At 44.4% G+C, this 19,461-nt stretch overlaps 1 protein-coding gene across 2 annotated transcripts in view; it reads right to left on the reverse strand.

Annotated features, from left to right (window-relative positions):
* LOC122670862 overlaps positions 1 to 19,461 on the reverse strand; it is a 161,765-nt gene that overhangs the window by 44,958 nt on the left and 97,346 nt on the right. The window contains exon 7 of one of the 2 annotated variants that reach the window (XM_043867873.1): positions 15,898 to 16,071. The exons of the other annotated variant lie outside the window; for it this stretch is intronic. Within the exon in view, the coding sequence (XP_043723808.1) occupies positions 15,898 to 16,071 (174 nt within the window). The remainder of the gene's footprint in view (positions 1 to 15,897; positions 16,072 to 19,461) is intronic. 2 annotated transcript variants of the gene reach the window in all.

Below are 19,461 nucleotides of genomic sequence, written 5' to 3' on the forward strand. Positions count from 1 at the left end.
CTTTGGCTGGATCACTGGCATCCAAAGGGTCTCCTCCTTCCTCTGGTCACCCCTAGGATCATTTATGCTTCGGGTCTACATAGGCTTTCTTTGGTGGCTGACATTCTTGATCAATCCGGCTGGGCTCCTCCTGCTTCTTCCTCTGCGGTCCTTGCAAGCATCTGGAACGATCTCTCCTCCATCACTAAAAGGCCTTCTGGCAGCCAAGACTGTGTAAATTGGTTGGCAAGCAACCCTGCTCTCTTCTCCTCCAAATCAGCTTGGGACCTCATCCGGCACAAGGGTCCTCTTGCCCCTTGAAGGAAGCTTCTTTGGTTCAAGGATCACATTCCTAGGCACTGCTTCACGGCCTGGAGGATCTTCAACAATTGCCTCCCTACTCAGGCCTTCCTGCAGCATCGCCACATCCCTGTCTCTTCTTCTTGCTGCCTTCGCTGGAACAATGTAGAAGACACTGACCACCTCTTCTTCGAGTGTCCAACTGCGGCAGCAATCTGGAAAGGCATCTTACAAAAATGTTGGCCTGCCCCTAGAAGAGTTCTTCCTTTCTCTCGGGAATGGATTTGGATTGATATGACTTTTGGGGGCCGATCGCTATGTGACACTGCTGAAAAGCTTGCTTTTTGTGCTACCTTGAATCACATATGGATGGAGCGCAATATCGGGAAATGGGCCTCCAACTCTAGATCCTACCAGCAGATTTGGGATTCCATCTCCTTTGATATTCGTTCGAAGCTTTCGGCTGCTCCTCTCTCCTTTTGTACTGACACCCCAAGGAACAGACTTATTGTTGTCTCCTGGGGTCTCTCCTCTGCTTCTTTTTCTTCCCCTAGCCAGCAAAGCTGATGCTGGGGTTTCTTATTTTTTGTTTGGTTGCTCCCCTTTGAGGGCCCTGTATTTTCTCTTTCTTCTTGGTATTGAATTCTTATTCACCCAAAAAAAAGTCATCAAAACTCAACATTAAGTCACATCAAGTCATCAAAAATCACCATAGAACTAGAAGACAGCTGAACTGAAGAAATAAGCTGTTGGAAGTTTGAAACAATCAAAACATACAGTTGGGTTTGTAATGTTCTTGGAATTGGTTACTATCATGGTATACCTAGTCTCACATTTGGTTTATATTGTTCTTAGAATATATGATGTTATCTTTTTTTTTTTTTGGGTAAAGAAAAACATGATGTTATCTATAAATAATTATATTGCTCTCGATTGTACGCAAACCCGGATCCGGTGGCATTTTCTTGTGGTTTGAAAATGTTTTTATAGTTATATATAGGGAAAATATCATCCCCCTCCCCTCTAAGTTTGCCTAATATCAATCCAGTACCCAAGTTTTGAAAAATATCTTTCCCCTCCCCTACTTTATAAAGTTACTACCAACCGTACCCTAAGTATGTAACGCTGTTTAAAAAACATGTGTAAAGACAAAATTACCCTTTTTAATATCTATAGAAAGCATATGTCTTTCCCTCTTGCTTATGAAAAGACTATATTACCGTTGTTTTAAAGGTTGGATAAGTGATAGGTAAAGGCGGTCGAATGTATTCAACCCAATCTGAACCAGTTTGGGTTTACCAAACCAAATCGGTTTGCCATTTAAACAAAACAAACCCCATCATTCCAGATTTCAGATCTGAAACCCTCAATTCTTCTTCCCAGCGACGATTGCATTCTCTTCTTCTTCCTCTTTAAAAATCCAATCATTCCAGATTTCAAATCTGAAACCCTCGATTCTGTGTTATCTCTCTCTCACAAACTTTGATCTGCCCTGAGTTTATCGCCCAATCAGACAAATGTGTCTCTCTCTTTGCATTCACTTTGAATGATACATCAAGTTTGTGAATTTTTTAATTTCGCTGCAATGACAGAGGAACCTGGTAAAGAACAGACTTCGCTTGTACAGTAACAACTCGGGATCTAACCAAATGTGCAAATTTGCATCCACAAGCCAAAATGAAATGCCATTCGTCACTCGAGACCGAAAGAATGATCTTTTCCATCCAAAAGTAGGCCAAGAAATGGGGTTAAATCGATGTCATACGAAGGTAGATTGAAAGCCCTAATTGCCACAAGCGGTACCCAGAACAACGGAGTGATTCCTCCGGTAAATATGACAGGGAAAAGGGTCTGTGACCCAACAAAAACAGCATCGATCGTCACAAAAACCTGCTGTTAAATCGATTTTGGTTTTAGTATTATGTTTTTGCTCAGATTTACTTCCTGGTTCCAGTATTAGTCAATCACTAATACCCCATTGTTATTTGTTGATCTGATTCGGCAAATTACTCCCTAATTTCTGGCTCAACTTGGATTATTTTCTAATTTCAGATCTGTCCATAAGATTGCTCTGTAATTCTCAGCAACTGTTCTACTACTGATTTCCTAAACTCGATTTGAGTTCAAATCTATTCTGACCATTTGATTTTCTGTTATCTGAAATCTCCATTACCTCGACCTATGGGCAAGTTGTTTAGTTTGATGTAAGCATCGGAAGGGTTCGAGTACCAGAACTCATCATTTCCATGAAACGACACATAAATCTCCAAAACAGCTCTGTAAGTATTCAGGGGAATCTAGTTCCATTTCGAGTGAACATCCAATTCATTCTCAATTCGAAACCAAAACCCATCTTCGTCATCGCTTTCTATTAGTATTACCAAATCTGCAGGTGAAGACGTCGTTGACGATATTCTCGAGCATGACTGAGAGGGTGAGATTGGAGCGGGAGAGAAGAGAGAAGTATATGGTGACATCCATAGTCATTGTGCCTTTCTGCTGCGGTCTCTCGGTCGCAGGTAAATTCGAGTAGCAAGGGAAGGGAAGGGGAAGGGGGTGTGAAGTTTGGGGATGGCTGCTACAGCCAAAGCCATAGAAGCGGGGATTTTGGGATTGGAGGGGTAAAAATGGAATTAAAATAAATTAAGGATAATTTGGGGTTTTAGATAAATTGGACCTGTCCACGTCATCAATTAATGGTAGTTTTTAACGGTTAGGGTACAGTTGATAGTAACTTTATAAAGTAGGGGAGGGGGAAGATTGTTTCAAAACTTGGGTACTAGATTGATATTAGGCAAACTTAGAGGGGAGGGGGATGATATTTTCCCTTATATATATAAATTTTATCTATTTTCTTAGAGAAATGTTCACGTTCTCAAAGAAATTTGACTGGTCAAATGATTTTATTTTTACATGAGACTTTTTGTATTAGGTATAGCACAAAACCAGCTTTTCAACAAATGTAAGATTGCTTAAATCTGATTTCTTCTATTGAAAGAGTAATGTTCCCATCAAACCTTATTTGGTGTGCGTCAATGCTGTTAAAATCACTCTCAATTTTTTTTTTATTTTTAAACCCGAACTTCTCTGGGACCCGGGCCAGCCCCTAGATTTTATTAAGCCAACAAAGAATAACGAATACAGGGGGGGACGTCCCGCCTTACCCCAACCCAAAGCTATACAGCTTACAAGAACATGCCATGTCCTAAGCTCTAAGGACCGGCAAGCCCTCTCTATCCTCCCTCACTATACATCGAAAGCCGCCTAGCGGCAAGTTATTCGGCTGAAAGGTAATGGAGCATTGCGAAGCACAAGCTAGCTTGGCCAGCCAATCAGCGGCCCTGTTGCTCTCCCTGAAAGCAAATGTCACCGTCGCCCTAGTCGCTGCCATTAGCTGGAGGATCTCATCAAACCAGTACCACCCCTGCCACAGGTTACACTTCTTATGGTTTATCTGTGTAACAGTGGTCTCTGAGTCCGAGTGAACAAGCACATCTACGTATCCCCGATCGTGGCATAAGCGGAGGCCATCCCTCAGAGCCCTCAGCTCTGCAATAGCAATAGTACACATCCCATAGCTGTTAGAAAAAGCTGCCAGCACTTCTCCCTCAATATTCCGGATGACTCCCCCTCCTCCCCCGACCCCTGGATTGCCCTGATAGGCTCCATCAACATTTAGCTTGACAGCAACAGAAGGGGGGCACCAAAAAACAGGGATAGGCCAAGAGGCCTTGGCCGGCGGAACCATAAACTCGAACCACAGCTGAATCAGCCCATCCCTTGTAGATCCACGTTTGCCCACTTGTGAGGGGATTGGGAGCTCTTTCACCCACCTTCTAACATGATCAATGATAGTGGCAGCAGTACGCCTAGTTTCCCCATGCCTCCTGTTGTTTCTTTCTTTCCATAGCTCCCACACAATCAAAGTTGGCAAGAGCCCCACAATGTAATCACTGATGCACTTGTAGCTCGCCAACCCATGCCATAGCGCTAGCCGACCCCTAACATCCTGCCCTGGGTGAGGCACCAAGTCAAAAAGGCAAGAGAAGAATCTCCACACCTCAGCCGCTGTAACACCACCTATTAGGCAGTGATCAGTAGTTTCCCTTTGGGGGGAGCGACAGTAGTAACAACGAGAGGCCAAGGGAATCCCAACTGACATTAAGGTAACTTCCGTAGGTATCTTGCCGTTCAAAAGCTGCCAAGAGAAGAAAGCCACCTTGGTTGGGAGCGAGGGGTTCCATATCCACTTTGCATAGGCAGCAACTGACCCCACCGTCCTGATCTCATTCCAGACCGATTTGGTTGAAAAGCGATCATCACTAGCCGGTGCCCATACTAGAACATCTGGCCTGTTTGAGATGTGAACATTACCTTGGACGATAGCCTGCCGGATGGCCTCATCATCAATGTGATCCAAGATGTCTTGTCTCCAAGAGCCATCCCCCTCAACAGCATCTTTCACTCGCAGATCAATATCCACCAGAAGGGCATTGTCCACTGCATCAATCAAAGGACCCGCCCCAGACCAGTTATCCAGCCAAAAAGAGACATTCCCAGAGCCAACCAGCCACCGAGATCTCTCCAAGATCATTCCCCTAAACGCCAGCGCATTCCTCCAAGCCCTAGAAGTCACCCCATGAGGGTCAACCAGCACCACATGGAGGCCCTTGAAAAACTTGGCCTTGAAAAAACTGCTCCATAAAGAATGCTCCGTCAGAACGCGCCAGAGACCCTTAAGCCACAAAGAGAGCCCCACCTCGTCCAACAACCTAACACCAAGGCCCCCTTCCTCCTGCGGCCTGCACACTTTCTGCCAGCTGACCCAGTGCCTTCGTTTCCCCCATTCCGAGGTTCCCCAGAGAAAGTCAGCAAAGATGCCAGACAGCCTTCGCAACACAGCTTTAGGAGGGTCCAACGTGGCCAGGACATGGATAGGGACGGAAGAGAGAACATGCTTCAGCAAGGTAACCCTGCCCCCCGCTGAGAGGAGCTTACCTTTCCAACCTGCCCCCTTACTATTGATTTTATCAATAAGAACATCAAAGAAGCAAACCTTAAGCCTACCACAATGAAGCGGGGCTCCAAAATAAGTGATAGGGAGTGCCTTTTGAGAAAAGCCTATAACTGCCCCCACCATCCTAACATGGGCAGGCGTAGCCTTGTGCCCAACCACAAAACAGCTCTTCTGTTTGTTGACCAGCTGTCCAGAGAAGCCTTCAGACCTAGAGAGAAACCCCATGATCTGCTTAAGAGAGCCCTTGAGACCCCTGGAGAAGATGATGGTGTCACCAGCAAAAAGATTGTGAGAGATCCCCAGGCACCCTCTCGGCAACCTAAAGTAGGTGGCATGACCTTCCATAAATAACTCCTTGATTCCCCTGCTAAGCACCTCCTCTGCCAAAATGAAGAGCGTAGGCGACAGGGGGTCCCCTTGTCGCACCCCCCTGGTAGATTTGAAGAAACCAGATTGCCTGCCCCCAAGTACTACCGAGAACCAACAATTCTCGACCGTCCGCCTAACCAGATTGACCCAATCCCTACAGAACCCAAACTTCAAGAGCACACTCCATAGAAACCCCCATTCAAGCCGATCATAGGCCTTGGCCATGTCTAACTTGAGGATCACATTTCCCCCCCTCGCCTTCCTGTTCAACTCGTGCGAAACCTCTTGCACTAGAGAAATGTTATAATGAATGCATCTCCCCTGCACAAAAGCACCCTGCTCCTCCGCCACCAGGGTAGGCAGTAGACCCGCCAGCCTAGAGGTCATGATCTTCGCAATAACCTTGTAGGAGAAGTTGCATAGGCTAATAGGTCTCAAATCAGCCATCACCTCCGGATTGTCCATATTAGGGATCAGGACCAAGTTGGCAGCAGTGTAGCTCCTAGGGAGAGGCCCACCTGCAAAAAACTCCTTCACCGCAGCCCACACATCTGCCCCTACCACCTCCCAACAAGCTGTGAAGAAGTGGCCCGAGAACCCATCAGGCCCAGGAGCACTGTCCGCCGACAAGGCAAAGACAGCACCCCTAACCTCCTCAAAGGAGGGGACCACTAGCAGGGCAGCATTATCAGCCTCGGACACCACCTCAAGGATCACTGATAACAACCCCTCATCCATTACACAGCCCTGTGTAGTAAAAATTCCCGAAAAATGTCGCACGGCCTCTTCTTGCACCCACTCCACATCCGAGATCAACTCGCCATTTGCCCCTCTGATGCGCTCCACACAAGCAATTCTCCTCCTGACATTGGCTATCGAGTGGAAAAACTTTGTATTGCGGTACCCCTCCTTAAGCCAGTGAACCCTGGACTTTTGTCTCCAGAATATCTCCTCCTGCAACAACACCTCCTAAAGATTATCCCTAGCCCTCCCCAGAGCTGCCCTGGTCGCCTCCTCATCACGTGAGTCAAACTCAGTTTCCGCCCTACACACTGCATCCTCTGCATCCCTAACACGCTGATGTATGTTGCCAAACACCTCCCTGTTCCAGCTACGGAGGGCAGAGCGAAGCCCTTTAAGCTTCAAGAAGAGTACATTCAAGGCAGACCCTAGCACCGGCTTATCCCACTGCTCTTTCACAAGCGAAAGAAACTCAGGGTGTCGGAGCCACATCTGTTGAAACTTCAACCCTGATGAAGGATGGTGCCCTTCCACCCCAAAGGAGAGGCCAAGAGGCGCATGGTCAGAGCAAGTCCTGCTAAAATGTGTCACTGAGCACCTGGTAAACACATTAGCCCATTCTGCATTCACCAAAAATCTATCCAGCCGACCCATCACCCTACCAGCACCATCCTGGTTGTTAGACCAGGTGTACATGTTCCCAACATATCCTGCATCTATAAGCGCCGCCTTATTAACAAAACCTCCAAAGTCCTCCAGCAAGAGAGAGCAAGCTGGCCTCCCGCCCACCTTCTCAACCCGTGCCATAACACATTAAAATCACCCCCATCGCCCAGGAGGTGGATACGATGCAGGAGAACTCCTGTAGCCTCTCCCACAAGCCCCTTCGGTCCATCCTCTCACAAAAGCCATGCACAAAAGAAATGAGAAAGGAGCCTGTACTACCCCACATACACTCCAAAGTCACAAACTAGTTGCCTTCATCCACCACACGAGCCTGCACCGAAGCCCTCAAAAAGACCCAAATCCTGTTCGAACACAACATTGAGTCCAACCCAATCCTTCCCCTAACCACTTGCGCCTTTGAAACTTATGCCTTTGGTTCAGCCACTGCCACCAAGTCCACTTTATTAGAGCAAACAAGAGCTTTCAACCGCCTACACGTAGGCTTATTACCAACACCTCTCGCATTCCAAAAGATGCAATTCATTGGTCGATTATAACGCCGCTAATCGCCGATCTCATCGATCTCGTGACCCTTCTTTGCGACCCATCTCTGTTCCTCCTTCCCGCTGCAGCCTTCTTAATTTTCTTGCGTTTATAGACTAAGGCTGCCCAAGGCTAGGTGCCCTCGGCCGCAAGTGCCTCCTACGACCACGTCCCCTCCGACCAGCCCCCGCTCGAGGCTCTCGGCACTCGTGGGGCTAGGGTCAGCCTCCAACCGCGACTCAGCCAGTCGCTCCACCAACCTGTTGACCCTCCCTGTAAGCGTGGCATTGAACGCCCTGAGACTCTCCATCAATAACACACGATCTGCCCAGTCATCTTTTGAACCTGCCGGGGCAACACCATTCGCGAAAAAAGAAGGCCTGTCACGCACCACTGTCGCTGCTCTTGGCAGCCCCCAAACGTGGCTAGGTACCACGAAGCTCACTACAAAACAAAGCAATCAAGGCCCCACTGCTGACTCTCCATACCTGCTTATCGCTGCGAGCCCGCTGGCCACGGGAGCACAAGGCTCAGGAAGACACTGCAGCCTACGCTTAGGGACGACGCCTGTTCGCTGCCCCTACCAATAAGGCTCACTGCTCCTCACTGGTGCCTCCACCCCTCCACTATCGGGTATCTCAAACGCTTGGGCCTCCACAGAGTCTCCTGCCAAAGGCCTCCAGCGACCCCTCTCCTGACGCAAGGTCCTTCTCTGCGCTGTACTTGATTTCCAACACCCTCTACGCTAAGCGGCACTGCGAGACGTGCCTTCTCCATGAGGAATGAAGACCCCGTCGCAGTTCTTCCCTCTCGACAACACCCGCTGTTGCAGTCCCCTACCGGCCGGCTTGCTGCAGCATCGGCCTCGTCCGCTGCAATTTCTGCACAAATCATTTGAATGGCCAATCTTGAACAATGGCTGCAATAGAGGGGCAGCTTCTCAAAACCACGATCGATGGAAACCACTTGCCGCCACAACCTACCCAAACCTTCGCGGCAACGCACAAGCGGATCAACCTTAACACAAACTCGCGCTGCCACAGTGCGAGTGCAATTAGCAGTTGTGCCCTCCACCTTCAAAACCCTGCCCACAGCCCCTGCGATTGACAACAAGAAATTCCCCTGATACAAATTCACCGGCAGCTCCGGCAGAGAAATCCAAACAGGCGCGAAGGGGGACTCCCAACCAGAAACAAAGTCGGCAGTCCATTTCATAAAACGGAAAAGAAAACCTTGGATGTGCATCTGTTCTTTCATCCACACCTTGACGAAATGTGCCGGAGAAGAGAGGCGCAACAAGACATGCCGAGGATCCAACGTCGACACTACCACGTCCCCCTGTAAGTGCAGCACTTTGCGAATGCAATCCTTGATGACAAACAGCGACGGCTTACCATACTTGCACTTCGCGATGAGAGAAGTCGTAAAGGGCCCCTCCGATCGAACCAACTCGTCTTTGGAGAAGAAGACCGCAGGACACCCATAATGAGACGATGCCTTCTTAATCTCAACCTCTACCGCAGGGAGCGACAACGAGTGAGACACGATAGCAGCAAAGGAGGGTGCCCCACCACCAGAAACCCCATGGCGATGTTGGGGATCAGGGGGCAGGGCATCCCTGGTGGGAGTCTCCATCGCAAAACATGTGAACTCAAACCTAAACCTGCCAAAATGGCTCTCAATTTATATATATATATATATATATATATATATATATATATATATATATCAAAACAAATGAAGAAGACCATGCATCCAATACGAGCTTGTTTGAAAGCTTTTCAACAAGTTCAAGACTGCTTAAATCTGATTTATATTGAAGGAGTTATGTACCGATCAAACTTAATTTGGAGTGTGCGAATGCTGTCAAAATCACTCTAAAATGAAAACATTTTTTTGGACATCAAAACAAATGAATTTTACCGCCCTTTTGGGTTTTAGCAATGTTTTACCATATTGAAATTTATGGAATTTTTAGATTTGAGAAAAACCCCAGCATTAGAAAGTTGAAAATTGCACCTACCGCCAAAAATCCATTTTTTGTTCTTGAACTGGGGGGTTGACTTTTTTTCCTTTTGGAATTTAATTTTTAACTATTTTTTTTGGATTCAAATAAGGGGGTATTTGTTATTTATGAATAATATCTTAAGTAAAAATTATATTAGGCATAAATAAGTGTCTGTCTTGGTTTCTGGCATAAATAAGTGTCGGTATACCAATTTTTGCATAGATTGGTGTCTGTATACCAAGATTTCCCACCGACATCTCGAGATCTGGTATTCATATAAAGGAGTTTGGGTCGAGAACTCGAGATTTCATGAGACCTCGCTCGAGTTATTGCACTTTTTTTTTTCGTATGCCATCTCGTCTCAACCCTGGGAAAAACCGAGATCTCGCGAGTTTTAGTTCCATGCCCCTATGCTGGATCTCATCTGTAAAAGACTCCAACTTTGGAAGGGAAAACTCCTTTCCTTTGCAGGTAAGATTGTTTTGATCAAATTAGTCCTTCAATCTTCCTACATTTACTGATGCGGTATTTATGGTGTTTCAAAATCCACCATCTCTGCCATGGAATCCCTCTTTTGCTCCTTATTGTAGAACGATAAGGAATCTTCCAAATTTCTTCACTCAATTAGTTGGGCTTCCATTTGTCTCCCAAAATCCGAAGGTGGCCTTAGCATTCGTAGAATTCGGGATGATAACATTGCTGGCATTCTCAAGCTAATCTGGAAAATCTCCTCTGCAAGATTCTATTTGGGTTGACTGGGTCTACTCCAACCTTCTCAAGTGGGACTCCATTTGGACGGTCCCCCTTCCCGCCAATCCCTCTTGGGTTCGGCACAAGATCCTCCTTCACCCCTTAGCCCTTTCAACTACCTCCTCAGCGATAGGCAATGGGACTTCTATTTCCCTTTGGGTTGACCACTAACACCCCCTTGGAGTCCTCTACAATATCTTTGGTGCTCGCTCGGTTTATTCCATTGGCATTCCTAAATTTACCCCACCACAATCATCTCCCTTGGATACTGGTCTCCCCCTCCCCCTCCCCCTCCCCCACCCTCCTCTTCTCTCTTGAGTAGGGTCTTTTCAAGTAGTAAAATCTGTGATACCACGGGCAAGCTTGTGTTTGGGGCTGCTATATCCCATATTTGGATGGAGTGAAATCTTTGAAGATGGACCTCCAACTCTCGCTCCATCGACATGATTTGGAAAGCCATCTTCTTTGATGTTAGCTCCAAGCTTCACATGCTCCCCCTTAAGCCTCTTGTTGATACCCTAAGCAATGGGCATATTGTTGTATCCTGGGGTTTTGATGTTTCCCTTCTTCGTTCTGATGGCCCGACTCCTTCGGCTCTTTGTATAGCTCCCCCCCCCCTTCTCCCTTTTGGTAATGAATTAGTTATTCGCCAAAAAAAAAAAACCACTTCCAACTCCAAGTTTGAACCACCCCGCAACTCTATATAGTATCAGACTATTATTCTATGTAAAATCCTCATTCTTTATACATGTTAGAATAATGTACACCAGAATACCCCCACGGAATTCTGGTCCTTTTGGGGTTATTTTTATGTTATTAAGTGTTATTAGCTTATGTCGGCTATGTGGGTTTTAGTCCCACATCGCCTAGCTTCTATTATTTGTAACTTCCCCTCTATTATAAATAGAGGAGCCTTTCTCTCATTAATACAAGCAATTCCATTATTTTATTTCCTCTCTTTGACCCACGGTGCAACCAACATGGTATCAGAGCTGGTCTGATCTAGGTTAGAGAGAAGAAAAACCCTAATTTCTCCCTCCTTCCTTCCAATCGATCTTCTCTTCTTCTTCTTTTTTCTTGTTTTTTTTCTGGTTCTGTTTTTCTCCCTTTCAGCCCAAAAAAACAGGGGCAGCACTAATGAGGTAAACATATGTCGATGATTTAGTGCTGCCCCCCCTTTTCCTCCCATCGCTTTTTATTAAAAAACCTGCTGGAAGCTTTTTGCGATTTGGAGTTCCTCCCTCCTTGAGATCAGATTTCGATACACCTGATCCTCTAACAGAGGAACACCCTGTGCAGCCTTTTTCCAGCCAAATGTTACCCTATTCCTACACCTAACATCCCTCTTTTCTTTCTCTCCATCAATTATTATTTATTCCAGCCCCTACCCTAATCGATCTAAACTTGTCAGGGTTTTTCAAAACCCTGACTCCAATCGATTTTTGGTGTTTCCTTTTGCAGATGTAGCTGATCTTTTTGGGGTGATTCCCTATTACTACAAGCCCTACTCAACCTAAGTTTGGACCCTTTCTGATGGCTGGATTTGTTTCTACAGCAAAAATTCCTTAACTTGCTAATTTGGTTATCTGCCAAACACCCTGACTTTCAGGTTTCAGTTTTTGCTAATTTTTGGAGGGTTGATTACTCCCACTTCAAGGACCAGTCGACCTCAATATTGCACCTATCCAAGTTTTTTGAAGACCCCTACCCCAATCGATATCTTCTTTTCAGGGTTTTCCAAAACTCTGATAAAAATCGATTTGGGCTAGGGATGTTTGCTGCTGTTCGAGTGCTTTGGAGGTGGTTCTACCTTAAAAGAGAACTCTCCTTCATCAGTTCAAGGCTTGAAGAAGGTCCTTTATGCTGGTGTTGTGCTGTGATGCTGCCCTGCTCTACTTCTGCGATTTTTTGGAGTCTCTCCCCTTTGAAGATCAGGTCTCACTGTTACTGGAGATTGATTGTTCACCTTAGAGGTTCCATTCTAGCAGCCTTGGTCAGCATCTATTACATGCCTACATCAGCAATTACAGCCCCCTTTCCCTAAATCGATCTCAATTTCAAGGTTTTCTAAAACCCTGACAACAATCGATTTTAGGGTTAGGGTTTTCCTATCAAGCTCATATTTTGAGGAGAGTCTTATACATATCAGAGGAGTATTCAGCCCATTATTCAGCATCTTACATCAGGTTTTTTGTAAAAAATTTCAGTTCATTCTGTTGGCTTGGTTTCTTCAATTATCAGGCTGTTTTTTTTATCTTGTTCCTATATGGCTGGCTGCTTCAACTGCCTATGGATTTGGCTGGTTAATTATCTTATTTGGCTGGTTATTATGAGCTTCACTACCTACCTGGCTGGTGTTATTGATTGGCTTCTGTAAGCATGACTAGTTGATGTGTTACTGCTGCCTACATGTGGAATACTGCTGCCCTATAATTGTGACTGTGTTTCCTCTTATTGGAGATCGAATTTCTCTTGTTATTGAACACTCGAATCTACTACCCTAGAGATCAGCCTATTTGGGATAACCACAGTGTGTTCCACGATCTTTTGGTTGCACCTACGAAACTATTCGGTCATGTGGAGCCTTTCTGGTTAATATCCGACATACTTTGGAGCTTGCATACTAGCATTGTTACAAATTCAGATCTGATCCAGTTTTGTTGAGGCTACTTCCATTCATAGCTGTCCGGATATCTTCTTTGTACTGTCTAGCATGTGGGATTTTCTACCATGGAATCTTTTGCACAATTGTTCCTCCCTATTTGAAGATTGAACAAGCCTTGCCAATTGGAGCATTTCCTTACTTCGAATCAGATTTGTATATTTTTCAGATCTGAATATTGGGGTTAAGAGTTTCTCCCCTGCAGGGGTTTCCATTCAAAGTGTTTGTTTGATTGATGGAAGAAGGTTGGAGCTTTCAATGTTACCCAAGTTAATCCTACTCCATTATCCCACTGCTGTTTTTCCTTCACCACCTCCCAAAACATACCTTTGGCATTACCCATAACACCCTTGGAAGTTAATGGTATTCTCTTCTTTACCATTTCTTCTTTTTCCATTACACTTAGCAGCCACTGAACCATTCTGGAATGTTATGTTTTGCCCTATCGCTAACCGAATCTCTGTTATGTCCACGTGCACTACACGTGAGGGGGGGATTATATACAGTATACCTGCAGCCATTGCAGAGAGCAGAACATGCAGGGACACTTGGTGCAAAACATAGAAGGTCAGAGGTTTCACCATTGCCAATAAGTATCTACCTTGTTATTGGGTTACGTTTGCCGTAAGGGGGAGGCTGGTGTTAAAAGTTTTGAAGATGTTTGGTTATTGCCTGCCCATGTGAGGTCCTACAGTTTAGTTGTTTCCGCTGCTTGCTGCCCTAGTTACTTACCTTCAAGATTATCAGTCAGAGATTCATCCCTGGACAATTGTTGAAGATTGGTAACAATTGATCAAGTCTGCCCAAGTTTGAAGGTCTATTTTTTTCAAGCTCTTGAAGGTCTATTTGGGAGCTGCATTCCTTTTGGAGCTGAATTCCGCTACAACTTATTTTTCCCATTTTTCATTCAAGTTGGGCATTAGTACCTTACATGCGCCAACTTGAGGGGGAGTGTTAGCATTGTTATGGAGAGAGTTTTTCTTTAGTAGAGAGTTTTTTTCTTTAGTCCACGCTGGATCTTCCTTCTTTCATATTTATATAATCCAGCATGAGGGGGAGTGTTAGAATAATGTACACCAGAATACCGAGGGGGTATTCTAGTCCTTTTGGGGTTATTTTTATGTTATTAAGTGTTATTAGCTTATGTCGGCTATGTGGGTTTTAGTCCCACATCGCCTAGCTTCTATTATTTGTAACTTCCCCTCTATTATAAATAGAGGGGCCTTTCTCTCATTAATACAAGCAATTCCATTATTTTATTTCCTCTCTCTGACCCACGGTTCAACCAACACTACATAATGTTGAAACTGCTTCCTCTAAAAGGCCGACCTTATAGGAAAGGGTGGAAACAATGTGTGTATCATACAAGAGCTCTAATACGGCAGACTATCCAAAGGGGGACACAGGTGGATAAATAATTTTTTACACAATCAATTTAATACTAACGTCTCATCATACTCAGTTTTCTTTCTTCTACATGATATATTGCATGTATTGCATATTTATAGTGTTTTAACACTATTTTTCATGGGTATCTTTAGCGTATCTTGCATCTCTCTGATACATAACAATATGTCTCTTAAAATCACCCTTCTTATACGATACCAAATAGCGGTATTGAAATCCTTGGGCACCCTCCCAACGCCTTCGGCTGCCTAGTCGGCTTGACAACTATGGACGGAAGTTACATCAAGCAAGGTTCGAGAACTCGCGAGATCTCGGTTTTTCAAAATCTCGAGTCGAGATCACATACGCATTCTAAAAGTGCATTTTCTCGGCGAGATCTCGGCGAGATATTGTGATCACGGCGAGATCTCTCCGAGATATCGGTTTGACATAGGAAAATGCCCATCTAGGTCCTTTACATGAGTGCTAGATCTCGAGATCTTGCTGGAAATTCTTGGTATACAGACACCTATCTATGTCAGGAATCTATGCCAGGAACCAAGACAGACAAGACAGACACTTATTTATGCCTAATATCATTTAAGTAAATGAAATTGTTAAAAAGTCAATTTAAAAAATCAGATTTTAGCAATCTTGGACTTGTTGGAAAGCTTTCAAAACACAACTTTCCAACAAGTCCAAGATTGCTAAGTATACAAAGCTTTCCAACAAGTCCAAGATTGCTAAAATCTGATTTATATTGAAAGAATTATGTACTGGTCAAACTTAATTCGGTGTGCACGAATGCTGTCAAAATCTAGTTGCGTTAGAAAGTTTGAAAATTGCACCTAACGCCGAAAATCCAGTTTTTGTTCTTGAACTGGGGGGTTGATTTTTTTTCCTTTTGGAATTTGATTTTTTAACTATTTTTCTTGGATTCAAATAGGGGGGTATTTGCTTATTTATGAATAATATCTTAAGTAAATGCAATATCATTTACTTAAATGATATTAGGCATAAATAAGTGTGTTTGTCCTGTGTCTGTCCTGGTTTCTAGCATAAGTAAGTGTCTGTCCTGCTTTCCTACTAACTGAAACTCCTATTTGGACTTAGTTTTTGCAAAATCTGATAGTGCCATTGTGTTTAAATGGCCTAAAATAGGCTGAATACCAAGTTTCAGACCTAAACTAGGTCTAAAACCCACCGAGACGAGGCTTCGAGTCGAGAAAAATAAAAGTGCAACAACTCGGCGAGCTCTCGCCGAGATCTCGACTCGACTCGACTCGATTTTTCAAGGGTCCGAGTTAGCACCGAGACCCGAGTTTTCGAACCTTGGTTACATGGTCACCATGAATGAGCACATCAAGAAACCAGGAAATTGTTCTAAATGAAGAATACCAAAAGTTTTAACTAAATACAAGCATCAAGACTATCAGATAATTATTAACTATAAAGAGTCGAAGGTTGCAGTTATACCTTTTTTATCGGGCAAACAAAGACCTTCTGACCCACATCTTTCCCATCTTTTTTTATTTCTATACGGCATATTCCAGCCCCACAAGCACACTTAGGTTTTGAAGATTGAGGAACATCACAGTTCTGATCAACTTTAGCAACGTCACACCACTCAAAAAAGTGACAATCTTCACCCTGAACAATTCAAATCATGAAAAAAATTCACTACGATAATATATAACACAAGAAAATGTGAAATGATACACAATGAAAAGTTAAGGCTCACAAGAAGAGATGATAAACTAAACTGCGAAGGACTTCACAAATATGACTCCTAAGACCATCTTGGTCAGTAAAATATCACTGTACATATTGATGGGTTCCCAAAGGAAGTTGTAATCACTTAATTCATCTCATGAGCAGAATGCTAGATCTCTTTAGCTATTTCACGTCACAAACGCATCTGTGATATTTGAAATTGTTGGGATTTGGGGAATGATGACGTGTCAATTGGCAGAGGCATAGGCTCTTTATTTACAATAGAATAGAATGGAATAGGGTACAAGTACAGTACTGCCCCTAGGGACAAATCTACCTTAATACCCATATTACAATTTACAACACTCCCCCTCAAGTTGGTGCATAGATATCAAACATGCCCAACTTGCTTATAATTGGATAAGAAACCCTAATAATAAGTCCCTAAGTAAAAACACCTACTCTGATCACTAGATTTTACAAAAGGAACACAAATAACACCATGTTCTAACTTTTCTTTGATGAAATAATGGTTGATTTACTATCACAATATAGCATCAAGGTTCTAAAACACGGATCTTGGTACCAACTTGGTTCTAGGAAAAACCGAGTCGAGTCGAGATCTCGCCGAGTTGGTGCAATTTTTTTTTTCCGACTTGAAGCCTAATCTCGATGGGTTTTAGACCTAGTTTGGATCTGAAACTTGGTATTCAGCATATTTTAGGCCCATTTAAACACAATGGCACTATTAGATTTTGCAAAAACAAAGTCCAAATATGAGTTTCACTTCGGACCATAGGTTTGTAGGCGTGGAGGGCGACAAAGTACTAAAATACCTTATTCTACACATAGTTTGTGATTCAAATTTGTGATGATTCTTGTAAAAATGGAGTTGAATCTTCAACTGTGCAGCTGAATCACAGTTCAAGGCTTGAAATCCATCCAAAAATTGAAGAAAGAGAGTAGTTTTGGGAAGAAAAGAGTAGATTTTGGGAAGACGAGACTAAGAGAGTACATTTGGGGGGTTTTGGGAAGAAGAGACTAAGAGAGAGTACGATAGGTGAGTATTAAAATGGTAGAGGGGCCATTAAAATGGCAGATGGGTATTAAAAATGGATCAAACCGAGATATTGACCCGAGATCCGAGACCTCGGCGAGATATGGACTAGATTGTTAATAAAAATGGTTCAAACGAGATATCGAATCGAGATCCAAGATCTCGGCGAGATATGACACTTTTGAAAATCGCCTTCAGTCTCTTCTCGGCTTTTCAAAAAACCAAGAAACTCGACGAAATCTCGCGAGTTCTCGAACTATGCATACCATCATAGGGAGTTGAACTGCAACACCAAGATACTAGAGAAGACCTTGAAGCCATAGCAATTCAAAAATATCGTGAGCCTATCGTGCGAACTCTGCTTCACCACTAGGTCGACCAACCACAGCTTGCTTCTTGCTACGCTAGGTAACAAAGTTACCACCAACAAATTTACTTATGTGGATCGCCGGTCATCAGTAGAACTAGCCCAGTCAGCATCAGTAAAAGCTATTACACGCATGTAATCATGGGAAGAAAATAGCATACCTTTCCCAGGAGCTAACTTCAAATAACGAAGGATTCGAAACACAGCTTCTAAATGTGTATAGTAGGGATCATGCATCTATTGGCTGACCAAGCTTATTACAGCATAACGATGTCTGGCTGAGTATGGGAAAGATAGATCAAACGTACAACCAATCTCTGATATCAGCCTTTATCAACTGGTTCATCATCCTTACTCATGAGATGAACATTAACCTCAAGGGGTGTATTTGTAGGTTTGTAGCCTAACATCTCTGTCTGAAAAAAGGTCAAGGTTATACTTCCTTTGAGACAACAAGATACTGTGAGAAGAGCGAGCAACCTTGATACCAAGGAAATACCTAAGTTTTCCTAAATCTTTAATCTTAAATTCTTTTCCTAATGAACATACAATTAATGTGCTTTAGGAAAAAGAATTTAAGATTAAAGATTTGGGATACAATTAATGTGCTTATCAAATGATAATCTAAGAACAACTGCTAATCATAAAGCAAGAACCGGAGTCCCTGCCGGCCCTCTTGGCTGGCCCTCTTGGCTCAATCTCCGGCTGCATCTCCTTCTGGGATGCTGTTCTCCTCCTGCAACCTTATTCCTTCTCATCCTCCTCCCCCTCCTGGTCCCTCCTCCCCTGCTTCCTATCTAACCTCTCCTGCTCCTTGGGCTTCTCTCTTCAACCCTGTTTCTACTCCTTGCTCTGATGGTTTACCTCTCCATTATGTTTCCCCTGGCATGGATGGTTCGAACAAGGTGGCCGTTTGCCCTGCTGCTGTTCTGGACTTTGAAGTCAAGCTTTGGGAAAATAGCTTGGTTGGTAACTTCCTTGGCTCACGCCCGCCATTCCATATTGTCAAAGCTTCTCTCTCCAAGTAGTTAAAACCTCAAGGAACCCTGGATGTTTCTCTACTAGATAAAGGCTTCTTCCTTTTTAAGTTCTTCTCTGCTGCAGACAAGCTTCAACCCTTAGAAAGGGGCCCCTGGCTGATTGGTAAGAAGCCATTTTTTCTCCGGCAGTGGCATCATGACCTTCAACTCCGGCATTTGGACCTAACTTCGATTCCCCTTTGGATTACTTTGCCTGGTTTGCCACTTCATTACTGGTGCACCGATGGGTTAAGTTCTCTGGGATCTGTCTTGGGCAAGCCTTTATTTTCCGATGTGAGGACTAGACGCAAGGACCGTCTGGCTTATGCTAGGCTTTGCGTGGAAGTGTCTGCGCAAGATGAGCTACCCACTTTCATCACTGTTAAAGAAGGAGATGACTACTCCTTTGAGCAAGAAATACACTACGATTGGAAGCCGCCCCATTGCTCAGTCTGCAAAACCTTCGGGCACGACTCCAAGCTTTGCTCCCCTCCTTCGGTTGAGCCCTCTGAAGTGGTGGATGCTGGTGTTACTTTGCCTGTTGGTGTTTCTCCGTCGGCTGCGGAAGGGATGACCCCTATGCCCCATAGCTCTCTCCGTCACCGTCGCAAGTCCAAGGGTAGAAGAAGAAATAGATCTGGTCATCGGAACCCTCTACAAGCTCCGGCGATGCAGACGATTGGCAGCGATGACTCTTTCAGGGTTCCTCTGCAGTCTGCTCTAACTCAGAAGTCGGAACAGATACAGCCTTTTGACTGATGACGATGACACAGAGGCTCTCGATTGCCCCGAAAAGCTCCCCTTTGATGTCTTGCCTTGCAACAGGTCCAGAATGTCAGACGACCCAGGCCCTGATATTCCCATTTCCAGCTCTCCCGTTGACC

This window comes from Telopea speciosissima, chromosome 8, assembly GCF_018873765.1.
Source record: "Telopea speciosissima isolate NSW1024214 ecotype Mountain lineage chromosome 8, Tspe_v1, whole genome shotgun sequence".
NCBI classification, from domain to species: Eukaryota; Viridiplantae; Streptophyta; class Magnoliopsida; order Proteales; family Proteaceae; genus Telopea; species Telopea speciosissima.